The following is a 24296-nucleotide window of genomic DNA, read 5'->3' as shown; positions in this document are numbered from 1 at the left end:
ACATTTTGGTACCACCTACTTTGGCCATGCCTGGTCTGCTCCTGCTTACTTCTCCTCCCTTGCACTTCCTTCCTGTGCTCTCTTACCAGTCTCCTTGCTAATTAGCTCATTAGCTGCCTAGCTCCAGTCTGATCTGGTAATCAGAACTCCTCTCCTTCATCAGGCTCTCCCTGCAGGGGATCTGAATCAAGAGGCAGACTGGCTTGGCAGACACAGGGATGCCTGAATCAGGAGGTTTTCAATTTCACCCTTCAGACATTTGGCCTGCCTTTACCTGAACTATTCATCAATAATCTGAATGCAAAGAGGGCTAAATACTTCACCAGGGTGACAACGCCCCCAGATTCATGGGACAGAAGCCTTATTCCACAGTTGGCTGCAAGGCCTACTCTGTGTTTCCACCCTTTCTGCTACTGGGGAAGGCAATCTCAAAAATTAAATGAGAACAAGTGAGGGTAATACTGATAACCCTACACTGGGTGAGGAGACCTTGGTTTTCAGATCTAACAGAGCTGAAACTGGAGACTCTGCTCCAGTTTTCCTGGAGACTGGACATTCTCTCACCATGTCTTCTTCATCTGGACCTGGTTCACTAACACCTTGGTTATTGAGAAGGAAGCACTAGAAGGTCTGGGTCTATCCTTCAGAGTAATTAAGACATTGCTTTAACCTAGGAGAGTATCGCTACTAAAGGTATACTCCTCTATCTGGTCCAGATGCAACCACTGGTGCCAAGAGCACAGTGCAAATCCCAGAAATCCAGTAATTTCAACCATTTTGGATTTTCTCCAAGAAGGCATAGACAGAGATCTTCAGCTCAGTTCCATTGTACGTCAGGAGTCCATTCTTAGTAGTGTGCTGTTTGCTGGATCCTTGGGTTCCCTGGCTGACAAAACCCAGGTAGTCAGATTTCTTTGAGCAGTCCAGTTAGCCAGACTGACAGTCAGGCCACTTGTTCCAAAATGACATGGTGTAGCACTGTCTTTCAGCCTGTCAGTCACTCCATTGCTGCGGTGGTCTCCCTTCTCATAACTCAGCCCTCCAGCCACTCTTTCTGGGGTACCAGAAAGCCAAACATCAAACAATCCAATGTCCTCCCAAGAGGGTCTTTGGTCCCAACTCTGCACTCATGCCACCTTGACAGTGATTGGTAGGGGAACCCGTGCCTTCCCACTACACTGAGTTCCAGGGACCCTATAGCACAGCCTCACTCCTTCTAGCTGTTGTCCTGGCTCCCTCCTACCCAGCCTTTTTCAGACCTTCTCTTCCTTTTTCAGGGCTAGGACTCTTAGGGCTGGGACCTCTCCTGGGCTTCCTCATCACTACCTCCTATTACCAGAGAGTGACTGCAGACTCTCTCTCTCCCTACAGCCCTTCTGCTTTATATTTCTTGGCTTTATAATCACCATCCAGCCCCTCCTCAGCTATTCATCCCTCCCTAGTCATTAATTAAATCTAGCTTTCTCTCTTTTACAGGTATGTTAGGCCCATATTAACTCACTGAAAACGGGTATATGGGTACGCGCCCCTCATAGGGACCTGCCACTAGTATTCAGGATCTTAACAAGCCAACCCTTTGAGCTTTTGACATCAGTGTCAGCATTTTACTTATCCATTATGATCTGTTTAACAGTGTTCATGTCAGCCAGCTGAGCGTTAAACTGGCAGCCTAATCTATACATGAGCCTCACTGCATGTTGCACAAGGACAAGTAGCACTCAAGACACCAGAATCCTTTCTTCCTAAGATAAATTTCTCCTTCCATACTTCTTCCCAAGAGGTTGTGCTTCCTTTGTTCTGTCCAAAAGAATTCAACTGAAAAGATGTGGCACACCTTAGAGGTCAGAAAAATCTTAACGTATTTCAATGTACAGAATACATGAGAAGACTGGACTCCCTATTCATGTCCCTCCATCCAAAATGCCAGGGACTCAGATCTTCCAAATCTTTCATTGCTAGGTGGATTAGACTAGGCATTGCGGAAACCTACAAAGCATCAGAGGTTCCTGTTCCAGAAGGGATCAAGATGCACTCCACGAGATCCTTAGCAACCTCATGCAAGTGTATTCACTTTGGAAATTTGCTATGTGGCCACTTGGTCTACAGGTAACACTTTCATTAAGCACCTTAAAGTGGATTGATACAGGTATTTATGCAAATTAAATTGAGAATTTACTAGTAAATTAGCCTGGAATAAATTATGCTTTATGTCAACAGGAATAAAAAGTCTCTGTTTTGGTGAATTTGTAAGTACTATACTAGATAATAATGGTCTAGATAATACTTAGCTCTACCTTGAGTGCAAGGGACTGGACTAGATAACCTCTTGAGGTCCCTTCCAGTCCTATGATTCTATGACTTTCTGTCCTCTGCAAAGATCTCCTTTGGCAGGAAAGTGCTACAAACGGTGGCACAGAAATAATGTAGCCCGTTGAGTGAGTCTACAGAAAGAGGAAGTACTTCCTTCTCTTTCTTCCTATGGAACTTTTTCATGAATTGCCTTATATCTGTTCACTCCTCACTGCATCCCAGGCATCCAGAACTGTGGGAGATGCTGGGCTGCAGAATGAAAAATGTCTTACTGATAATTTCCTTTCTGCTAGCAGCATCTCTCACATTTCTACCTAGCCTAGATGGCTCGTGAGCCAAAGATCAGATGTTGTGATATCATTACCATACACGCATCTTTCTTGGTCTAATGTACATACCTATTTCATTACCTCCAGAGCATTTCTTAATAATAATGTTATGCAAGTTTTACAGGTTTGGATGAACTCTTCTGGATGCAAGTGGGAGCAGAGGGGGCATGGCCAGAGTGTGTGGTGGCAAAACATTGATCTGTTTTTGTAAGCTGCAGAGTGGAGGGGAGCAGCCTGGGCATCCAGGATTCTGGGAGGTGCTGCTAAAAGAAAGGAAATTGTTGGTAAGAAATTTTCCACTCTCTTTGTGGATGAATAGTCCTTTTGATCTATCCAGGATACTACATAATCCATCCAAGTTCTTCAGTTTTACAGATGTGTAACTATTGATTTGAATGGAACTACACTACTATAAAACTGTAATAATGCAGTGATTCATCACATTCCAGGGCTAAGATTTTCAAACATAGGAGCCTTAAGTTAGATTCCTCAGTCTATATTTAGAATCCTGAATAAATAACCTGATTTTTCAAAAGTGCTGAGCAACCATTGATTTAAATTTACTGCTCTACACTTCAGGCTACTTTTCTAGGAATTTTAATATGGCTGTTGGGGCCAAAATTAGGCTATTTAAAAAAAATGTTTGCCTTTAATGTTGTATTTATGAGAAATATACATATTTGCATTCCTTTAGAAAGAAATATACTTAAATTCCTTTACATTTATTTTCAAAGCTGTCTTATTTAGCAACATTTCTAAACATTAAATGTACCTCTGACCTCATCTCTTCAGATGTACCCCATTGACTACCACTGTCTGCACAAGAAACAAAGCTTTTGTAATCTATTTCTGCAGGAATAATTGCTATGTAACACACAGAACACAACCCTTTATTACTTTGTTTCCAGTCTTCTTCCTATATTGAGAAACTGTAGATGAAGCAAGAAATAATGAGCATGAACACTTAAGAGTAATTTTCATTGATTTTCTTGTGATATCAGAGAGTGGAGGTTCTCAAAAAAGTTTGCAAATAATGTGGTGTAACATAAAGTTAATATTATTTTCAGGTCATCGGAATGCTAAGCAAAGAATAAATAATTTTTTCCCCCTTTCCTCTGCCCACCTTCCCCAACCCCCCACCATCTAAAAAAACCCAAATAAACAAAAAACAGTAAGGAAGGATTCTTAGCCTTTCAAAACCCTGGACCAGATTCTCACTTGGTGAAAATCAGTGTAATCCCATTTGATTTACACTAGCTAAAAAGCTAGCCCTCTATTTGAACGAGCTGTGGAGTTAGCTTTCTCTGCCAGTGCTCAGCATCATTCCACATGATTCTATAGAATTCTAATATAAATTCTGGTGATAAACAAAGAAAAAACAGATGGACAGAGAATATGATGAACAATTTGTGTCTGTACACATTTTTTCTCTTCTGTTAGCACCATTGAAATGCCTGATTTTTTTTATCTTTAGACTTCAGTTTTGCATTTCTCTTCATCCTGGTTTCTAGATACATTGTAAAAATCTTTTCAAAATATGAAGGAAATTACATCTAAGTCTCACTTTTAATATGCGTTCCATGTTTGTAAATGTTCCTTCATACATCAAATGTGTTGCTTCCCACCAGGTAAACTACATCTTATTGCTTACCATGTCTGTCTCTGCACAACATTTAGTTCACAAGGCATAAATAACAGTGTGTTATATAAATAATTACATGCATGAAAGGTTGTAAAATACTGAAGATGTATTTGTACTTTTACTTACGAGAACATTTTAAAATGATTGCCTTGTTCAATGTGTGGGTTTTTTGTGTGTTGAATGGGGCACACACGCAGAACATGTTCCAAAGTTTTTTTTTTTTTCCCTTTCCTTCAGGTCACACTAGCATTATAGTTAGCAAATTGATAAGGTTCCACCGTTAAGCTTTATTACTTGTGACATGAGCCTATGACACTTTATAAAAGAAGTAATCCAGAACAATCTCTAGGTAATTAACACCTAGATAAACAAACATAAATTTCTATATTGCATTTATTTGGACTACCACTCAAATATGCGTGAACCATGCTTTTTTAATTAAAAGATAAATCTATGTGACACTTAGCCTCAAACTTAATTATTCAGCATAGTATAATAAAAAATAGAGCCCATTAAATGTGTCTTGCTCTGTATTTCTGTATTAACAGCAAAACAGTTCACTCTGGGATCATTTAAATTTTCTACCTCCTCTTTTCCTATTATTTCCCTGTTCGTTGAGACTCTTTAAAAAACAAAAACAAAACAACAACCAAAATACGATGAGCAACACCAACAGGTGAGAAGCTGCAGAACTCTTCACAATCCCTTTGTATAGTGCTCAGCTGGATTACAGTTTTAATATTACATTACACTATAGTTTTGCCTTCCTCTTACCCCCCGCCCAACCTTCCCCATGGAAACATACTTCCACTTTGGTACCTCATGCCAAGCAGTGATACGCAGAAATGAAAAACACAATACTTAAGAATAATTTCACTGGGATCGTGCTTACAATACACAAGGTGAGATTTTTATAATATACTGTTACAATACAGATGTTAAACAGATAAGGGAAATATTCAGTTCCCAAATTACAGTAGACAAAGGGGTTATAGTCCTTATAAAAGTTTCAGCAAGAAACATTGTCTTAAAGCTGAGAGCAGCTTTCTGATGTTAGGTAGAAAGACTCTTGTCAAAACATTCACCATCTGCATATGAAGGCTGCTGATCAGCTGGGCTAACAAAAAATCTTTACAAATTGCCTTTTTTTGAGACAACAGTATTTAACTCTTTCAGACATTCTGTTTCCCGTGGAACAGCTTGGCTGTTGTTGCCATGTTTTCTGGTACAAGGCCTCATGCTGGTTCTTTTCCATGGTTCCTAAAGAATATGCAAACCATTTAATCATAGGATTCTATTATGCATATTGGATAATACAGGAAATTGTGTTTGTGAACATTTCCATCGAGGTGCAGAGAAACTGCTTCCGTTCAATATACTGGGATCCGCATTTTCATTTAACATCTGTTGAACCTGAAAGAAGGCTTGAAAATCTTTGGAGGAGAAAAATGGTTTGTTTTCACCTGGCTCCTGGAAACAAGGACCTCTTGATATGACAGCACCTCTGGAGCAAAGCAGAGTAGAATTCATATATTGAAGCAAATAGATTCCGCCTTGGCCTTTTTACATACTATACTTCCCAGATGAGATAATAGGTTACATCAGGAAAGGTTGTGAGAAACCCCAAAATATGTATTAGTCATTTTGATGAACTTCTTGAATTTGAACCCAAATTTGATCTCCTAAAAATGCAATTTTTCCTAAGTACATGTAGCTTTTCATTTTTCTCTTAAATGGTTCTAGTCACGTGATTTGTCACGGCAATATTTGCATTCCACCCATTAAACTGAAAAGTCAATTCCTAGATGTAACTTTCAACAACTGATTAATTCTGAATTTCCTCATTGCTAGTCTTCTGTTCTTAACACTGCTAGGTAATTTTGTACATTAGCTCTACTGGTCACACATACATAAGGATTGGAGAATCTGCTCAACTCAGCAGTATGATCAGTATGACATTATTAGCAGAGTGTGAGTGGTTTCATCTAATTCTGTTAAAATTTCCCATTGTTGTTTCCTTCTCAGTTTTCCTGTGCAAGGCTCCCCTCTCCCCCTACTTTCTGCACTTTAGACGTATTTAGTCTGCTTTGGTGAATCCATTTATTGATATGAGTTAATTATTGTTACTCTTTTCAATGAGTGTCAGTCAAGAACTTCAGATCCTTTAATGTAGTTGCTTCCAAGTATGAAAATCAAAACATATACAGGAAGAATAATGATGATTCCGGTAGAATATGAGGGCTCTTGCACTTGCAAATTCCTTTAAAATGTAGGCAATTTTCTTTACATGCACCATTACAATAAACCTCACAATTTTCTAAAGCCAAGTACATGATCTATACAAACAAATGTGTTTTAACATGAAACATGACTATATACATTACAGTATATGATACACACTTTAAACACTTTAAAATCAATGCTTGATAGACCCCAAGGCTTTTTTCTGTAGTACATAATTAGTATTATATAAAACAATTATTACTACATGCTAGAACAGATTTCCACAGTCTTTCAATTAGTTACAATATATAATATATCTATATCTATATACTGTTTATAGATGTGTTCTGATTAATAAGTGGACTGAGCACACACACCCAGCATAGTACACTCCAGTAACTGCCTAACAACAGTGAATTTACTGACATTATTTTTTAATATCTGACAAAGCTGCAGAAAGTAATGTTTTAAGTGTTCCTAATAAACATATGCAAGTAGGAAAACTTTTTTCAGAGGTAGAGGTTTTATTGCGTAAAACACTGGATAAAACTGTACTGCTTCAAAGACAATTTTTATTCTAACAGCAGAAAGAAAACAGTCATTGCTGAAAAAACAACTTTTAATACTTCTATACCAGAATAAAGTTCTGTCAACTGATGTATTATAATAATAAATAATGACCAAGAATAAACTTTAAATACAAAGTTTTCTAATTGTTACAAGCATAGCAACAAAATCCTCTACTCTATTATTCTCAGATTTCCTCCAAGATAGAAATTTTTCTTTGTGTAGGAATGTAGACAGTATTATGACCAGTATCACAGACTACAGAAGTTACAGAGAAAAAACTTGACATGTTTAGATATGAGAAGCATGATGATATTCAGAAACTGACAATGCATCACTGCTGCTGTCACTTGTTTGTATTACAAGTTACAAATGTTCTGGAAAAAAGGTCTATGTCAGAGGGGAAAATAGGGACAGTAGCACCGGACCAAATGGAATCAACACACACATCACAAAGAACAGGAGATGTTTCCAGTGTCACAAACAGAATTATTGCCTGTCGTATCTGAAAATGCTCAGAAGACACAAAAGAATACTGAAAGCGCTCAAAAAGTGCAAGAGATGGAATGTGGGCTTTTTTTGTTTTTTGTTTTTTTTTTGTTTTGTTTTGATGATTTTTTTTTTTTGCTAAGATATTGAAGGCGGCGCAAACACACAAAAGCAAGCGACTGACACAGTCACCAAACACAGTAGTGCAGTTAAAATCCTAAAGCTTACTACAGTCAGAAAGTTTTCAATAACATTTCAATCCTTTATCTAGGATCATAGAAACAGTTGCATTAAGTTTATCAACTCAATTTAAGTAAGGCAGTGAGAACTATTCTAGAAAAACAAGAAAAGCAGCTTGCTCTGTGCCAGATGGGTCCAAGTTACACAGTGACCTCATTCAAACTGAAACTTCAGTTGGATGATATCCTTTCCGACAGCATATGCAAACCGTATTCCTTATTAGCCTGAGATTTTTTTTTCCAGTCTCAGGGTAGCACTAAGAATTTTATTTACATTGATTGCAGTTTAGTATTTTTTGTAAACTGCTTTAGGCAGAGCTGAAGTTTTAAGGCCCTGGGGTTTTACTCTGTGCTCCCAGCCTGCAAAGAAATATTGACTTTTTTTTTTTTAAAGTCTGGATTATTTTGTTTTAGAAGAAGTTCATACTTCTCTACTATCATAATAAACAGATAAACAGCACCGATTTTGCTTCTATCAAAGGAAGTACATTAAAAGGCTAAAATTGTATGCCATTCAAGCAGATTTAAGAATAAACCATTACCTATTATTCTTACTTTTTGTTTTTATTGTGTGTTTCATTGTAGTCTCTCAAAAGCTTCCTATATGGCAAAGAACTTAACAAATTTGGAGGATCCAATCAGTAGAAAAGCTAAAATCTGCAAAAATATAGAACACATTTGTTTTACAAAAACAAAGAAATATTAGCAAAACACTTTTCTTCATTAGAGACAGAGAGCAGGATGTTTGGATTCATATTTTAGGTCAAGCTACTTTATAAGAGCTTGGTCCAGCAGAAACTCCTGCACTGTGTCTGTAACACTCATAAAACCTAACAAATGAAAACTAACCATGACTGGGGAATCCTTCATTCAAGTAAAAGAAGAAAGAAAGAGAAAAAAAAAGAAAGAAAAAGAAACCAACCGGCTAGTTAATAATATTCTGTTTCTCACCAGCACCTTCTACAGATAAGGTTGACTAGTTTCACTAAACAATGTTTGTTTATATATTGTACTTCTACTTTTACAACAACCTACTTTTTCATCAACAAGAAAGAAAAGAATAAAAGAATTTCCCTCAATACTGAAAGCTGATCTAAAAAAAAATGGAATTACACAACCAATCTGCAATCACACATTGGCCTTCAGATTCTTTCTAACCATTGATTCATTTGGCTGTATATATATAAAAAAACAAACTGAAAATGTAATATATCACAATCCTTTCCAATATAGGTCAGTACTGACCCCAGCTTATGGGCCGTCTAAGATTTCTCCTATAGTGCAGTTGCAACACCACTTGAATTGATTTTCTCTGCAATGACAGCTCCAGTCAGACTGGCACCATGGCAGTCTACCAACACATCTCATTACTATGCTAAGCAAATGACAGCAGCTGGTGTCATATTATAAAGGTGTTTTCAACAATGAAAACACAGCCCTCAATCTTCAAGGCAACACTAAATCATTTAGACGGTATCATTTTTCTGTTAAGAGCATTATTTTTGGACAAAGACCACTTTGAAGTTTGAAATCGCTCTGCTTTTTAAATAACTAATGACCTCCTAACATTTTAAAATCACTTTATTATCCCACCTACGTTGTTTGGAAGTACTTGTTGCCAGGTAACAGTTTAGCAGTCATTTTCAAGGGCTGGGAATTATTTTTTTTCTTTTTGTAATATATACGTGTAGATGTGTATATATATATATATATATATATATTTAAATGTTTTAAACATCCTGTACACCACTGGGAATTTGTACACAATTCTTTTCCTTGGAATGTAGTTATCAAACTCTTACCCAAATGCACACCTAAGAACTGTGTAAAATAATATTGCAATATATAGATTGATTTGTTCAGCTGCATTACTCTTGGGCCTTGCTGCCCTCCTCTGTTAGCTCTGCTGAGCTCCCAGGTTTGACAGCTGCAGGTTCCTCTAAATTCCCAGAAGCCTCGGAGTCAACTCTGGAGCGCTTGAACCTGCGATCTGGATACTGGCTGTTGTCAAAAGGCATGCGATGGACACAAAGAACATGGGTCTTCAGATTTCCCTTCTGAGAGGCACTGTATGGGCAGTATCTGCACTGGAAAGGCCTGTGACCTGCATGACAGACAAAAGTCTGGTTAGTTTTTCTCATATTTACATTTTCACTTCAAGCCAGTTCTTTGCAAAATGTAACAAAGAAATGCTGCTCTAAGGAAGTGCTGCATGCATTGAGCAACAATAAGAAATTCATAATGCTTCTGCTGAATTCTATTTATAAAAACTGTATTGTTAAAAACTCTTTTTCTGGAACATTAAAGAAAACTAAGCCACCCCCCCTCCCTTCGTTAATGTAATTGTTAAGGATTCACTCTGTGATCCAGTCTGAACACTTGCAAATAGAGTTAACCATATAATAGTTTTTTTTCCTATTTGTTGATTATCTAGAGCAATACACGAATGACAATGTGCAGACCCCACTCTAATAAACAGACTTTGTCTTTGGGTGGGTTTCTGAGGATAACATTGTATGTTTCATTTGATGCACATGGAGTTGTTATGTTGTTTCGTGTTTTTCTGAATGGATAGCAATAAGGGATTGAGATAAGCACGCCCTCAAGCCTGCAAATACTTACACATATATGTAACTTCACTGCAGTGGGACTACTCATGTGAGTAATGTGATGCAGCTGTATGAGTGTTTGCTGGATGGAGGCTCAAAACTATAGCTAATTTAAAAATAAAATATCTACTCTAGATAGGATTAGAAAAGGAAAGTTACTGCACAGAACCTGATGTATACTTGTGTATGAAATAGTGACTGAAAAACAGGCATGAATGAAACACAGCTCTTTTAGTCAGTCTTGCAATGTGCTTTACGTTACTTTTCATAATATTGTGACTTTGAATCTTGGTGCTGTATCTGGTATTGGAGGTTATGTTTCAGCAATCACATTTCAACCTATGCTGGGAAGTTGTTGATGTGCTTTACTGGAACTTTATGAGCTTTGTCTCTCAAATTAACTTACACCAGGACCATCTGAGGTCAAATGCGCTTAGCTTGCGTTAATTTGCTCAAATAAATGAATAAATAAATGTGCCAGACCATCTACATAAATCCAGGACAAGTGAAAAACAATATCCAATATCCACATTAGAAGAACACTTTCCCCCCTCTCCTGTTTCTATACTACATACTACCCATGAAGCAGAAGGAATAGTAGTGAAGTACTGTAGGTATGAAAGCACTGCAGTGCATGCAGGGTGGGAAGGGGCCAAGAGTGGCTAGCTCAAGAAATGTTACAGGCAGGTGAGCTGTAGCCAATCATCATTTAGTTGTTATCAAGTTAGTTTTACATAAGTAAGTGGAAGATGGGTAGCCTGGTCAGATGTTATTCCCATTAGAGAAAGAGGTCTGAAGTGACGCCAGCATTACACTGGTGGTGTTCTGGATGGTGTGTTGTCAGGAAAACTCACTCCATGTAAGAGATGTCATCAGCTGAACTAGAGTGCTTGGGCCCCTAAAATAACCCACTATTTTTAATGGAAAAAGTGGGAATTAGCACCTGAACACTGAGTCCACACACAAGATTCTAGCTGCTCCTTGGGAGGAGGGAAGTCTTGTACCCAGAACACAGACCTATGGGCGTGTTTCCTCAAGCAGGGATACGACATTTGTGTACGGAGGAGATGCCTGCCCATCATCAATAAATTGATGTCAGTTATGTTAGGACTGTGTCCTGCTCCAGAATACAAAATATTTACATTTGCCTAAATGGATCCACAGGACACAGTAAGTTGGTTTCTACCTAAGTCTCAGGCTTGAAGCACTCAAAGTTCTTCTGCTCCTCAGACAGAGAGATGAAGGGAAATCTTCCAGACAAGGTACTCAGGGAAAAGAGATGAAACCCAGAAATCATTAGTCTTAGCAAGGGCAAATTTCCAAAGAAAATTTCATCTTGGAAAAAGTAACAGGGAACATAATGAATACAATTAGGAATAGGTAGTTATAGAAATAGGAATGGGTCAGGAATTTCACAGAGGAATTTCAGCAGGAGGACTACAAACTGAGGTCAAGGAAGAGATTACTAGACCTATTCAATGCATTTCAGGATCAGTCCCTCTAATCCAATGGACTATACGTCCATAACTGCACTCACAACATGTTTGAAAGTATCAGTTATATTCTTCCACAATCCACTTTTGTGCACAGAAAATGAGTGCAAAACTGAATGGGTTTAAAGAAGGAGATTCACTGAAATTATGATTTGTATTGTTTTGGAAATTCTAAGCTAGGTTGCAAAACTCAGAAGAAAGGTCCAATAAAATCAATCAATTTCACAATTATCCCTTCAGTTCATAGAAGGAAACATCACATCTTGGAAAGAGACCTCAGTGATAAGGTATGAGTTTGGTCTATTTTGTCCTGGCAAGGGTGTGTGTAGTTTTGATTTCAAAAATTCCCTTTTTTTTTCATTTGGTGGTTTATGCTGAGGATCACAGTACATGTATTTTAAACTGAAGGCAGAACCTATACTGAAAATCCTGGAACCTTTATTTGCTGATAATAAGTAATATGTTGATTGATTGATATTATATATATATATATACACACACACACAGAGTACCTTTCATCTCAGGATCTCAAAGCATATAAAGAGGTGGGTACGTATTATTACTCTCTGTTACAGATGAGGAAACTAATTTTCAGAGAGATTAAGTGACTTGCCCAAGGTCACATGGGAAGTCTTTGCAGTCAAGAATCAAATGCCTATCTCCTGACACCAAGTTCCTTGATATCACCATAAGACTACACTATGTGCCTGGTCAGATTCCTTTATGGAAATGAGGTCATCCTATCTGATTAAAAGGACCACTGGAATTTATACACTGACAAAATGTTTGTCACAAAGTGCATATAATACAAATTCCTCCTATAGTGAATAAATTACCCATTACTGCGTTGTAGTGAATTTATATTTTAGGATATACAGTAGCTGTAAATACAAGTGAAAACATCAGTATAATGAAGTCTCTATATATTATTAAAACTAATTTGCTATAAACAGTCTAGTGTGTGCACAGGTTTCATATAAGAACACTTCAAATTGCATAGAGTAATACTGTCATAATGGGGGCCTCACCCAAAATCTATTAAAGTCAACGAGAGTCTTTGGATCAGTGAGCTTTGGATCAAACCAATGTAGAACAATGTTACCGGTTTCTTTACCTCCTGTTAAGAGAAGGTTACGTTTCTTTCCCCTAACATACTTTTATTCATCCATCCATTACATTTTAACTGATCTAAATTATCTGCAAACAGATACCAAATTATATTTCTGCAAGCTTCAGTTTGTACATTACAAACACACACAAAAAGCCCCTATGTTAAATGAACGTTACTAAGGTTGCAAAGTCAAGCAGTCAAAAAGCTGGGAAATGCCAGAATTAATGTTGCCTTTGCAACCTTAATTCAGCCCCCTTGTGTGTCTGCATTACAACACAGTCTTTAGCAACATGATCACAAGACTATTTTTTCCACATTGCCTCATTCAGTGCACAGAAGGGATGGTGCTCACTTAACGAGCAGCTATTCAATATTTCGTTTTATCTTCACTGCTCAATGTCCAGCCATAGGCCTCATTCATGGCACACTTTTCAACCCCTGCTCTGAAGACTGAATTATTAATTTTCTCATGGGCTTTTCCATGGTGCTCATCACTATAGTATCTGAGTGTATCACAGATATGAATGAACCACAACACCCCTGTGAGTTGAGGGGGAGGTCGTATTCTCATTTTACAGATGGGGAATTGAGGCTCAAAGAGATTAAGGTCCAAAGTATCAACTAATTTTGTCTGTCCAATTTGAGACACCTAAGACCTGACTTTTCAGAGAGCTTAGCATTATATAGCACTTCACATGTTCAGAGTACAGCTTCCTTTGACATCAGTTGTGGCGATGAGTGTGCAGCACTTCTGCAAACCAGACCCCAATGTCTCACGTCAGGCACCCAATTAGCAACAACTTGGTGAGAAAACTGGTTGAAGCGACTTGCCTAGAATGACACAGGAGCTCTGTGGCACAGGCTGGGATAGAATCTAGTTCCTCCATGACAGCAATCAACTGCCTTAACCATGAGACCACCCCGTCTCCTCCTGCAATCCTTTGTGAATCTTTTGCATTCACTATGTACCTTTCAACTTCTGCAACAAATGAGGCTGGAGTCATACAAACAACAACCTCTTATTCAACCCTGATTCACACCCAAAGCAGCTTCATCCTGTACATTGAATGAGGCAGGGGTCTTGTGGAAAAAAATTTATGTGATCATGTGATTAAAGACTGTATCATAATGCATATGCACAAGGTTGTAAAAGCAACCTTAATTCTGGCATTTCATAACTTTTTAGTGTTTGACTTTGCAATCCTAATAAGTCCCTTTATTTTAACAAGCAAAATGAAAAAAAACCAACCCCCACCCCCTGAAATTCTATCATGTAGCATCATGAACCAACACCAAAGGAGTTGGGGCCTTTACATCCATAGTACAGACCTCTGCCACTTGAGCTAACAGAATAACTGACAGGAGTAGTAGGTTGACATCCTCTGTGTGGACCAGCATTTAGAGAGGGACAGCTGGTTTCTTAGATTTTGTTGACCTCAGAGGAATGGAGAGACTCAGGAATCTTACGTTCCAGTTCAGGCTCTGAAATGGAGTGGATCTAGTGGGATTCTTCTGCTCATTTCCTTTTTTCATGACCCTTTCTGCTCTGCCCCTCAACCTGTCCCTTGTCTTAGTCCTCTCTTCCCCACTTCTCGTTCCTCATCCCAGCTCAATTTCTTCAACTAGTCAGTCCCAGTGTCCACACAGCAGGCTTCTCATCCCAGAATCCTTAGCCAGCAAATCTAGTCTCACCCCTCCTGACTCACCCTCCCTGTCCCAGTTTCCCCTACTCCTAGTCCCAGGCTCAGTTCTCCCTTAATCTCAGTCCTTATCAAATCTATCTCCCCTCCCACTTCACCTCTTTACTTCTCATCTCACTGGTTCTCAATCCCTGTCTCCTTGCCAAGCTAGTGATAGTATCCCCTGCTGGCTCCTCATCCAATTTTAGTCCCCTCACATTAGCTCAGTCTCCCACGCCATTTCATTCTCTGACCCAGTATCCTTGCCCAACCAGTTGCAGTCCATCTTTTTCAGATCCTAATCTCAATCTCCTTGCCTAACTAGTCACAATCCCCAATGGATCCCAGTCCGACTCTCCTTGCTCAGATAGTCCCAGTCTCTCTCCAATTCAACTCCCAGTTGTCTCCACCAGCTTCCAGTCCTGGTTTCTGTCCCTTCTGTCCTGTGGGCTCCTTGTTCCAGTCTACTTCCCCCTCTAACCCCACCACAGATCTGACTTTGGTTCCATTCTGGGTGGGAGCATGCTCAGTGTGGCTGGAATCTTTTGCAGAACTTAACTGCTGAAATCTAAGAAGTCTCTGCTGAGCATGTGCAAATCATGATTTTTGTCATATTAGGGCAGATTTGCACAGGACGGCAAAAGGCATGTCCTTGACACAAAGGCAACCCACTGCCAAATTTCAAATCCCTGCTCCAAAGCAAGAGGGGTCCCAGAGCTTTTCAAAAAAAGGCCATCATTTTTTTTTTGTTACACTGGCAAAACAATGTATTTTCCTTAGGTTTGCTCTCAGAAATGGCTGAACTGGTTTGGTTGAAGTTTTCGAAAATATTCCACCTGAAGCAGACACCCAGAATGGAGGAATTCAGCTCAAATGGTTAAAGGTTTGGCAAGTTATAAGCAAGTGGAAACAGGGTCTTCTAATAAGAAGTATAGGCAACATTAATAACAAACAACACACTAGCCCTGCCTACAAAATGTGATGTCATTTATCAGTTCTTTGGGGTATTAGCTTGACCGTAAGTACTGATCATTAAAAATAATACCACCAATTCATACACTGTTCCATTAAAGTAATATTGAAACAAAGAATTCACAAAGCATGGAGTAAAACAGCATTTTATATTAATATAATATTTGTAATAAACTCTCATTCCATTCAGTATCACAAAAGGTTCAAAACTGTGCAACTGTATATGGGGAACATAATTTATTAATTTAACAAAATTTAACAAATAAGACCATATAAAATGCACCTAAATAGATTCTGTTCAACATCTTTTTTTCTACTGCTTACTTTTTGAGGCCATCAAAATTTCACATCACTGCCATATGAAAAGTAAGTACACAATAAGTTAATTTGTATTGTCACAATACAGTGCAACTGTGGTAAAGAGCACATTCATTTTTAATCCAGTATGAATAATATATAAATATGTATACAGAGTGAGGGTCAAAGGAAAGCAAGAGGAACATTGTTTACAGCAGAAGTAGTACAAAAACCAGAGATTATTCTTACTTGCAAAGATAACAATATCTGCAATTTGTTTGTAACTAAAGGACAAAGGAAAATGCCCATTTTTCTTGGGTAACCCATCCATTAATTATGGCTCAAAACTTGTTGTGGGCAGCAGGTTCTTAAAATAACCCTTCCTAGATAAGTTGGCAATAAATTTATAATGTTTTACCTAGTGGTGGTTGGTGGGTTCTTTCTTTGCAAGTTATAGGTCATATGTATTCTACCTTCTATATATCTTCCAATAAAATTATTTGAAAGCCCTTTAAGAAAAAGAACCCTGCCTCATGGTTCAGAAGATAATGTGTAATGCATTGTGTTGCAGTGTGGAAGAATCAGGTTAGAGGCAGGCCAGCATGGAGAGCAAATTATGGAGCATCCTTCTCAGATATGAAGGAGTGGGAGGACACTATACTGCTTACAACTCAAACAACCCGGTGGTAGAGCAGCACACTGCATTGCTTGCACTTCAGTGTCTGAAGACCTTTCAACCCTGTGGACTGAGAGCAGAAATTGTAAAGCGATGGAGCTACAAAAGAAAAACAGGAAGGATCGACTATAATTGGAGTAATGGTGTCAGGAAGCAGTTGTGGAAGATGCAGATTGCCCCTGGGAGATGACGAGTACTCTCAGCACCCACTTAGGCCAATGGGAGTTGACAGCACTCAGAACCTTGTAGGTCCAAGCCTAGAAATGGAGAAAGCACTAAGGCCAAGATCCTCCAAGATATTTAAGTGTCTAATTCCCATTGAAATTGATTTCAATGAGAGTTAGGCATCTAAATACCTTGAGGATCTGGGTGTAGGACTCAGGCTTGGGTTGTCCCAGTTTTTTGTGTGTCTGCCCTGGGAAGAATACAGAGCTTGGACAGGATAACATTCTGGTCTTGAAAAAGAACTAGCAAATATAAAGAAAAAAAATCCAACCCTTTACTTTCTTCAGCCTTTTAAACAAATATGTTGCTTTGTTAATTTAGACTTTGAGAAAAAAAATGTTTGTTTTGTTTTGTTTCAAATTTATGATCTGATATGTTGCTTTGTGACATGTCATGTCAACCTGCATCAGTCACATTGTGTTAGGTTTCATAACATGGCATGACTGATGCAGCCCAACGTGGTGCATCAACGGAATGGAATTTGAAAATGCAGGTTTTGAGAAGGCACAGATCTCAAAGTAGGTTTTTATGACCGTATAGGGGCAACAATGTCTACAGCTGGAACTGAGCGTTTGTCAGTGGGTTGTTTGCCAAACCCATTTTGCATTGGTATATCTTTAAAAATCAAACAGTGCCACTGTCGCACATAAAAACCTCAATATCAGTATAATCAGGTTACTGACTGTACTCTGTATACTGCTGATAGCTGCTAATTTACCAACTTCGATATGGATCTATTATTTAAGATTCACACAAACAGGAGAGTGAGAGAACAAGAGACGAATGCTGAAGTATCTTTCACTGAAAAAAAAAATCATTTACATAGTGAAGCTGCATTTATTCTCCACTCCTATAATTATTTGATTGGCATCCAAATACTAGAAAATTTTCCACAAAGAAACATCTTATTTTGTGGTATTACAGGCACATATGTAAGGGTTTGCATTAAAATGTTAAAATAGGCATTGGATTAGTCACATGGATAAGATCAGGAATTTATTCCAGATTGTTAAGAGAATACTAATAGCAGCAAAACCATGGCTTTCTCCCAAAGCAACAAGAAAGCAGTAATTTGAAAGAAAAATGCCAATAATACATCATACACACAAGCCGTCTGTTGTCCCCACTACACTACTTTTTATTATATTGCATATGTGTACATATATACACACAGGGAAAGAGAGACAACTGCGTACACACAATTTTACTTATAAACATAGAGAAAAGGATGAAGAGCAATATAATGATGAATGGAAAACAAATGCTGTGCAATGTACTATAAATTATAATTAAATACTGAGAAAAATGTTTACTAGATATGACATTTGTTCCCTTAAAATGCAAAAATTACAATGTTCATATGACAGAATGCTCTGAGTGTTTCTCATTAGGTGGCCAATGGTTCTGAAACATTGTAACATTATTACCATGTGTTATGATAAGTTAATTTCAAGTTTCTTCCTTACTGTAAGTACATGCTTTTTGGTGAAACTTGACAAGTCCCATCACCTCTTGCAGATGACCACCTTATTAGGTCACTTTAAGTTTTTTGAGTCACGACAATGGAAGACACGTCATGCCCTTTTTGTATTTGTAAAGTCTACTTTAATTTTCCGCTAGGAGAAGAAGGAGGATGGTCCAGTTATTAGGATACTAAGGCTCCAGAGACCTGTGCTCAATTCCCTGCTCTGCCACAGATTTTCTGAGTGACCTTGACCAAGTCACTTAGTCTTTCTGTGCCTCAGTTCCCTATTTGTGAAATGGGGATAACAGCACTGCCCTACCTCATAGTAGTGTTGTGAGGATATCCATTAAAAAGTGTGGGACACTTGGATATTCTGCTAATGGAGTACCCAGGATAGATGTCAAAGGGGAATTGTCGAAATGGACTGGACCATAATTTGCTCTGTTTGCTGTTGATACAGTTGGATTTCCAACTGGAAATGTGCTCTACAGTGGCTAGGAGCAAATAAAGGAACCTATTGATTCCCATTTAGGTACAGTTAGAATTTCAAGCGGGAGGTAGCAAGCACCAGTAAAGGTACATAGAGAAAGGTTTTAATGTTCAGAAGCGTATTTGACCAGATGCCAAGAAAACACATCAAGGAAACAACCTTAGAATGTGCTTCTGACCAACCCAAATGTAGGTTCTTCTTGCCACCAACTTAAAAATCATTTCTACCAAGAACAGCTGCTTTTAAATCTTTGTTTCCCACGAAAATCCATATCAGAGGTAGAATCGTGATTTAAATGAACCCATGGGCATTTGCCATCAGAAGGAACAATTCCAAGATGGTGGCCATATGCTTGCTGCCTGACAGGACAACCTTTCTGAATGACTCCCTGGCAATCCCTGTGACCATCAGCTTGGAAGTAATTGTGTAATGCATCTTCATCTTCACAGTCTGGCATCTCAGGAGAACTAAATGCTTGCTACCATTTTAAGGTGACAGCAGTATAGCATACAAACAAAAATTTAAAAAGGGAAAAATATTTTCATTTAAAAATTGGCTACTACTCTTGTGCACTCCATTTTTTTTATCCACAAATATTCATAAAGATTTTTACTATTGAAAGCAAACATCCTAAACACGGTCTGTATTACCCAATAGACCAAAATGGCTCTAAAGCAGCCATTCCAATTGTGTGTATAATAATATGGATGGATAAAAGCTGAATACATGTATTTGTCCAATAGACAATAATGACTCTGACTGAACCATTCCACTTTATTGGTCTCACACTATGCATTTATAAACACTCCCTGAATACCAGACAAATTAGAACTGTTACAATCAGATTTATATATGCAATAAAAGTTTTCCAAAATTTCTGAATATACATTTAACCACACACAAGCCCTGGAACAACTCATGGAATGTTATTATTTACCCAACTCTTTTGGGCAAATAACAACATTCCATGAAATGATTTTTCATTTATTAAATTACAACAAAGAAATTAAATTTACCCCCCCTAAATGTAATATTGAACACACAAGCTTTTTAAATTAACAGAACTGTCTGATATTCTAAACAATTGACAGAATACAAGTATAGACAAAGAAGTACAAACAAATGAATTTTAGAAATGATTGGAAAAGTTTTCACCTGTCATGACTGGAGCTCAGGATTCTGTGCTTTACCTGCAATGCTTGATGACATCTCAGACACTACTCAAGTTGAATTTTCTGTGTTACTACAGGGCTTGATTCTGCAAACATTCTTAAGAACAGCCAGAGAGACTACCGATGGTGGGAGGCACACTAAGGACATGATTCAGACAGCGTTTAACCACAAGCTTAAGTCTCACCGATGTGCTTAAGCACTCTTCTGAGGAAAGGTGCTTTCCAGGTTTGGAGCCTAAGCTGGTAGTATAGATATGCATGTATACTGAGTGCAGAATAGCCTTAGTGTCAGGTTAGCAACTACTGAAGGATCTTCCCTGCACAGGGAAATGTTTCACGTGACCCCAAGATTGGGGAAGGGCACAAAGAGCACCTTTGCGTCACTTCCTCACTTGTGCTGAAGCTAAGCAAATGGTGTAATGGGCCTACTCACTTGAGTAAAAGCATAAAAACATATAGCCTCAGGCTCTTAACGATGATAAAGATGTCATTGGTTGTAGCAGGGGAAACAAGCAAAGTAAGAAAACAAAATTCATTATTAGTTTTCAAATGCATTTGTAACGTTAAAATCTACATGATGGACCAAATTATACTCTCAGGCACCTACTTGGCTCCCTCAGAATCCAAGTGAAGGTGCAGTCTATTCATGATCTGGGATCTTTAGTACTTCTGAATAAGCATTTCAGTTCACTATTTAATAATCTTAAAGGTATAATATAAGCCTAAAGAAGCCAGGAAAGTACCAATGTTAATGCTGAATTCCTTTCATTGCACCATTAAAATAAACAAGTTATGTTACAAAAATGGAATTTAAAGCAACAATTCAATGTTTATCTTAGGTCAGTGATTCTCAACAAAAGGTCTCAATAAAAGTGGGCCATGAGCAGGTTTCAGGGGCCTGCCAAGCAGGGCCAGTGTTAGACTCGCTGGGGCCCAGGGCAGAAAGCTGAAGTCTTGCAATGTGGGGCTGAAGCCCAGGGCTCCCAGCCCTACACCTGTGGCTGAAGCCAAAGGTTGAGCAACTTAGCTTTGTGGGGAGCCCTGTGACACGGGGCCCCAGTCAATTGCCATGCTGGCTAACCCCAGGGGTGAAAGTAAGGCAGTACGGACTGGTATGGCGTACCAGCAAAAAGTGGCCGCTGGTACCGGCCCGTACAGCTGACTTTAAAGTGGTGCTGTGGCAAAGGACCCTGCTTAAAGTGCTGCCATGGCAGCTCTTGAACTTTGTTGCTCCTTTTGCCCCCCTTCCCCAAGCCACCGACAGGCAAAAGGAGCAGCTGCCCTGGGGCCAGCAATTTAAAAGCGGAACCCCGGGCCCTTTAAATCACCTCTAGAGCACCAGGTGGCATGGGTCAGGCAGTGCAGACGCTGACCCCCAGCCCTGCCCCTTCCACCTGAGGCCCTGTCGGCCCCCAAACCGGTAAAAGTTCAATTTTACTTTCACCCCTGGCTACCCCCTAATGCTGGCCCTGGCTTTTATATGCAGAAAAAGTTGTTATGACACTGGTGGGCCATGGAGACCAAAAGAAGAAAAACAAAGTAAACAACTCCATATGTAAAACAGCCAGAAGTAAATCATAACAATGAAAGAATGGCCATACTAGGTTAGACCAATGGTCCATCTAGCCCATCCTGTCTTCTGAAAGGGCCAGTGCCAGATGCTTCAGAGAAAATGAACAGAATAGGGCAATTATAGAGTGATCCCTCCACTTTGGTCCCGTACCAGCATCTGGAAGTCAGAGGCTTAATACATGGGGTTGCATCCCTGACCATCTTGGTTTATAGCCACTGATGGACCTATCCTCCATAAACTTATCTAATTCTTTTCTGAACACAGTTAGAATTTTGGCTTTCACAACATCCCCTGGCAATGAAGAAGTACTTCCTTTTGATTGTTATAAACCTGCTGTCTATTAATTTCAAATCAGCGTCAGACAGAAGCTAACCCTCACATGGATGCAAAGTCACTCTTAATAAACAGAAACAATTAGCAAATTCTATCATTTTCCTTCATATTTATGCTTTCAAATCATTAATCAAATCAGTCAGCAAACATGAGAAGAAACATCTCTAATTTTACCATTTTTACCTTGTTATATATTGATGGTAATAAAAATATAAATATTTATTATATGAAAATAGATGCACTAAGATAGAGGAGTTTGTATGCTGTGTTGAGTAATCTAAATTCCAGAAATAGCTAGATTAAATTGCCTGTGGTTGAATGCAGACTGTATTTCATATTCCTTGAAAAGATCACCTGACTACAAAAAAATATTTTTTTCACAGAGTAAGAGTTTTAAAACAGGAATGTCTGATTTAAGAATAGAAAAAGATACAAAATCATCTCTTGTGGAAGAAACTGGTACATTCAGCTTGGGAAAAGAATAGTTATTATTTGGTATAAAATATTTTTTCTACAGGTAAGAGTATGTTCTCATCTCTCTACAGTTTCTTTCAAATATGTATTGAACATTTTATGACACATTGCACACAGCACAACACAACACATAAATAAATACTCGGGACTTCATAAAACAAAGGCTTAAGTATTTTAAATTGCCAGCCAAATTCTCTATACATCTGGTGTAATGCAAATATTTTTGTGCACAATAGGACGCCATTTTGTTTTTGACACAACAGTGTGAGTTAAGAGCAAAATGCCTGAGAGTACCCCAAATGAAGTTAGTGGGAATTATGTCATTCGCTGAGCCTGGAATGTCAGCCATAATTCTGATTGTCCAATGCTTTGGTAGATTTAATTACATTTAAATAGATTTTCAAATTTATTCATTTTGGTTTATATACACAAATATATCAGAGAGTTCATACTAAGGGTACTAGGTGGTAAGCTATCCTGGAAAAATTTAGAAAGGCAACTGTTGTGAAAATTTATAATTTCCGCAGTGGCCAGGCAAAAAATATAAAGTTTCATTCCTCCCCCATGTCACCACTCTCACAATAATTTTCTCTTTCACCAAATGCCAGAAGGAATAGACGGGTAATTCACTGTCCCTAAAGATCTGCAGGTTCTGGCTAATTCAGACAAAGGGTGGGAGTGAATTCCAAAGTCAAGGATAGATTATACACTGCTAACACATCCCCTTTCTTTCTATCACTCCGGTTTGAGTGTCCGGGTAGATTGCAGCTAAGGAATTGTGGCCAAGGAGAGATGTGGTCTCAGAGGTAGATACCATTTTAGTCCTTAGTATAAATAACTGATCAAAACAGAGTCCTTCTAAATACTGTACCTTGCAAGATACAAGTTTAGGTAGCACACTCCTACCCCTTCTGTGTGTGAAGACATGAATCAACTCATGTTTAACCCAATCTATTGTTTGACTTGTTCTACCACTTCTTTTACATTTCTTCTACTAATCATATCACCGGTATTCAGTTCTGAGGAAATACACTTCTCAGTTATGAAACTCTTGACCAAACTCTCTCGAGTTCTCTCGCTAGCTCTTTCATGGGAAATTTCAACCTCCTGCTCCCTCAAGTGTTTTCAGGAGTCCAATACACTTTTAATCTTTCAAGGGATACTTAGCTTTGAGCATGAAGTACTATGTTCACTTAAGTGAGGGTTTCCAGGATAAACCCTGCACTTTGGGGATATGGAGCTGTAGAAACAGAGATTACAGAATTATGGAAGTTACTACTGGAAAAGGCCTAATCAGTGATCTTGTTTTCCTGCCAGTATATTCTTACATCTATGTTCAGTCTAGTTTTAATATATGAAGCAATGAAGATATTCCCCCTGGCAATTATTCCAGTCTAATATGTTAAATATCACTGTTACATTTCCCCTAATATTCAGCTCTTCTTCTTAGTTCAGTTTTATTGCTAGTTGAACACCCACCTCCTTTAGACTACCCTAACAATTCTCTCTCTTTTCAGTATTTACACCTCGTAAACAATTGAACAAAGTCAGTTCATATCCCCTGAGGATCTGGTGTTGAGAATATGTGAGCGTATGAGTAACCTTTTTCCCTGTAAGTAGTCCTATTGACCTCAGTAAACCTGATCATTCAGATACATAAGGCTTTATGTCCTAAATCTTGTATCATTATTTCATCAACATTTCCTTGTAAGTTACAAATGTTCAGAACAACCAACAACTAATATGGGTAACCACTGATTCAAAGGACTTAATTATTCAAAATATAGTAGTGCTTTCTCTATCACTGTTGCCACTGTCTTGAATTTGTTTATTTTATTTGGTGGAGTGGCAGTAAAACAAAAATCTCATTCCCAATTTTCTGGGAAATCTCAATCACAGCTTTCAAAGGGCCAGATCCTCACTCATTT

The 24296-nt window shown here is 38.4% G+C and overlaps 1 protein-coding gene across 3 annotated transcripts in view; it reads right to left on the bottom strand.

The window, feature by feature from the left end:
- Positions 1–5316: 5316 nt before the first annotated feature.
- ZNF536 (zinc finger protein 536) overlaps positions 5317–24296 on the bottom strand; it is a 292886-nt gene continuing 273906 nt past the window's right edge. For 2 of the 3 annotated variants that reach the window (XM_075073677.1, XM_032764180.2), the window contains one exon: positions 5317–9903. In XM_075073677.1, the coding sequence (XP_074929778.1) occupies positions 9668–9903 (236 nt within the window). In that variant the 3' untranslated portion in view covers positions 5317–9667. The remainder of the gene's footprint in view (positions 9904–24296) is intronic. The other variant, XM_075073678.1, reaches the window with a different exon arrangement.

Source organism: Chelonoidis abingdonii, chromosome 19 (assembly GCF_003597395.2).
Source record: "Chelonoidis abingdonii isolate Lonesome George chromosome 19, CheloAbing_2.0, whole genome shotgun sequence".
In the NCBI taxonomy this organism is placed as follows: Eukaryota; Metazoa; Chordata; order Testudines; family Testudinidae; genus Chelonoidis; species Chelonoidis abingdonii.
This window is presented reverse-complemented; position numbering and strand designations above follow the sequence as displayed.